The sequence below is a fragment of the Phoenix dactylifera genome, chromosome 2 (genome assembly GCF_009389715.1).
Source record: "Phoenix dactylifera cultivar Barhee BC4 chromosome 2, palm_55x_up_171113_PBpolish2nd_filt_p, whole genome shotgun sequence".
Classification (NCBI taxonomy): Eukaryota; Viridiplantae; Streptophyta; class Magnoliopsida; order Arecales; family Arecaceae; genus Phoenix; species Phoenix dactylifera.
The window spans coordinates 17,440,138-17,441,584 of NC_052393.1; the positions used below are offsets into that span (position 1 = coordinate 17,440,138).

Below are 1,447 nucleotides of genomic sequence, written 5' to 3' on the forward strand. Positions count from 1 at the left end.
CTGAAGAGGCCATGGCTGCTCGGCGAGACGCTGCTGAACGACCCTCAAAGGGCCAGAAGAGGCATCCCGAGGAACGCAGCCGCCCAAGAAATCGCTCACCTCGTCGCGAGAAGAACTTGCCTCGATTGAGGAGCCCGTCTCGTCCGAGGCTGCGGCCCTGACCAAGATCACCGCCTCGGTAGAGAACACCACCAGGAAGGTACAGGACTATACTTTCTCCACCACTACTCGGTCCAAGATTCTCATAGAGATAGAAGGTCGAGGCTATCTCTGAACTCCACCACTAATGCGAGGGTCGGAAGCTCGGCAACACTTTAGGAGGTACTACCACTTCCATCGAGATCACGACCACGACATAGAGGAGTGCTTCCAACTCCGAGACGAGATTAAAGCGCTTATCCATCGTGGGATACTCAACCGGTTCGTACAGAACTGGCATGATGAAGGAGCACCAGTGGAGAACGCCGCGCCACCTGAAGATCAAAACAATAGCAGACCCATTGCCGGCACCATCAACGCCATAGAAGGAGGCCCTGCCGAAGAAAGCTCGACTAAAGAACCTGCTAGGAAAGAAGCCCTCCTGAAGCATCAACGCACAACAGAAGCCATCTCGTTCTCGGATGAAGATTTAAAAGGAGTCGAAACTCCTCATGATGATGTTGTGGTCATCTCCCTTATCATGAATAAGTTTGTTGTAAAACGTGTTCTGGTTGATAATCGAAGCTCTGCAAACGTATTATTCTACGATACTTTTCAAAAAATAGGAATGACTGAGGACCAGCTTCGGAGAATGAATGTTCTAGTGGTCGGATTCACTGAAAATTTAGTCCCAGTCAAAGGAGTAGTCAGCCTACCTATCACGGTCGAGCTCGCCCCTAGAGAGAGTACCGTGAAGATGGACATCCTAGTGGTCCGTATGGCCTCGGTCTACAATGTTATTCTCAGCCGACCTGGGTTCAACGCCTTCTGGGCCATAGTCTCAATCTACCACCTGCTCATGCGGTTCCCCACCAAACGAGGGGTTGGCGAAGTTCAAGGGGACCAAGCAATGCTATGTGGCGACCCTCAAAGCAAAACAACCGGCTGAAACGTCAGCCCAAGTCCCACCCTTGGCACTACCTATCAAGACCCTGGAAGTGCAGGACGAGCCCAAGAAGCAACGAGCAGAGCCCGGGGAGCTCCTACTTCAAATCTCCTTAAGAGAGGACTGCCCGAATCAGACTGTACAAATCGGTTCCAGCCTAAGCCCTCGTGAACGAGACCGCATGATCGAATTTCTCCAAGCCAACACCGACGTTTTCGCCTGGTTGCCCACTGATATGCCAGGGATAGATCCTAAAGTTATGGTTCACCGACTCCAGGTGAACCCAACTTACAAGCTCGTCAGGCAGAAAAAATGGAGCTTCGCACCAAAACGATAGCAAGCGGCGACCGAGGAGGTGGACAA

The 1,447-nt window shown here is 51.9% G+C and overlaps 1 protein-coding gene across 1 annotated transcript; it reads left to right on the plus strand.

Annotated features, from left to right (window-relative positions):
• Positions 1 to 286: 286 nt before the first annotated feature.
• Positions 287 to 1,087, plus strand: LOC120109988. The gene has a single exon (XM_039123939.1). It carries the CDS (start codon positions 287 to 289, stop codon positions 1,085 to 1,087), a length of 801 nt encoding a protein of 266 aa, XP_038979867.1.
• Positions 1,088 to 1,447: the final 360 nt, after the last annotated feature.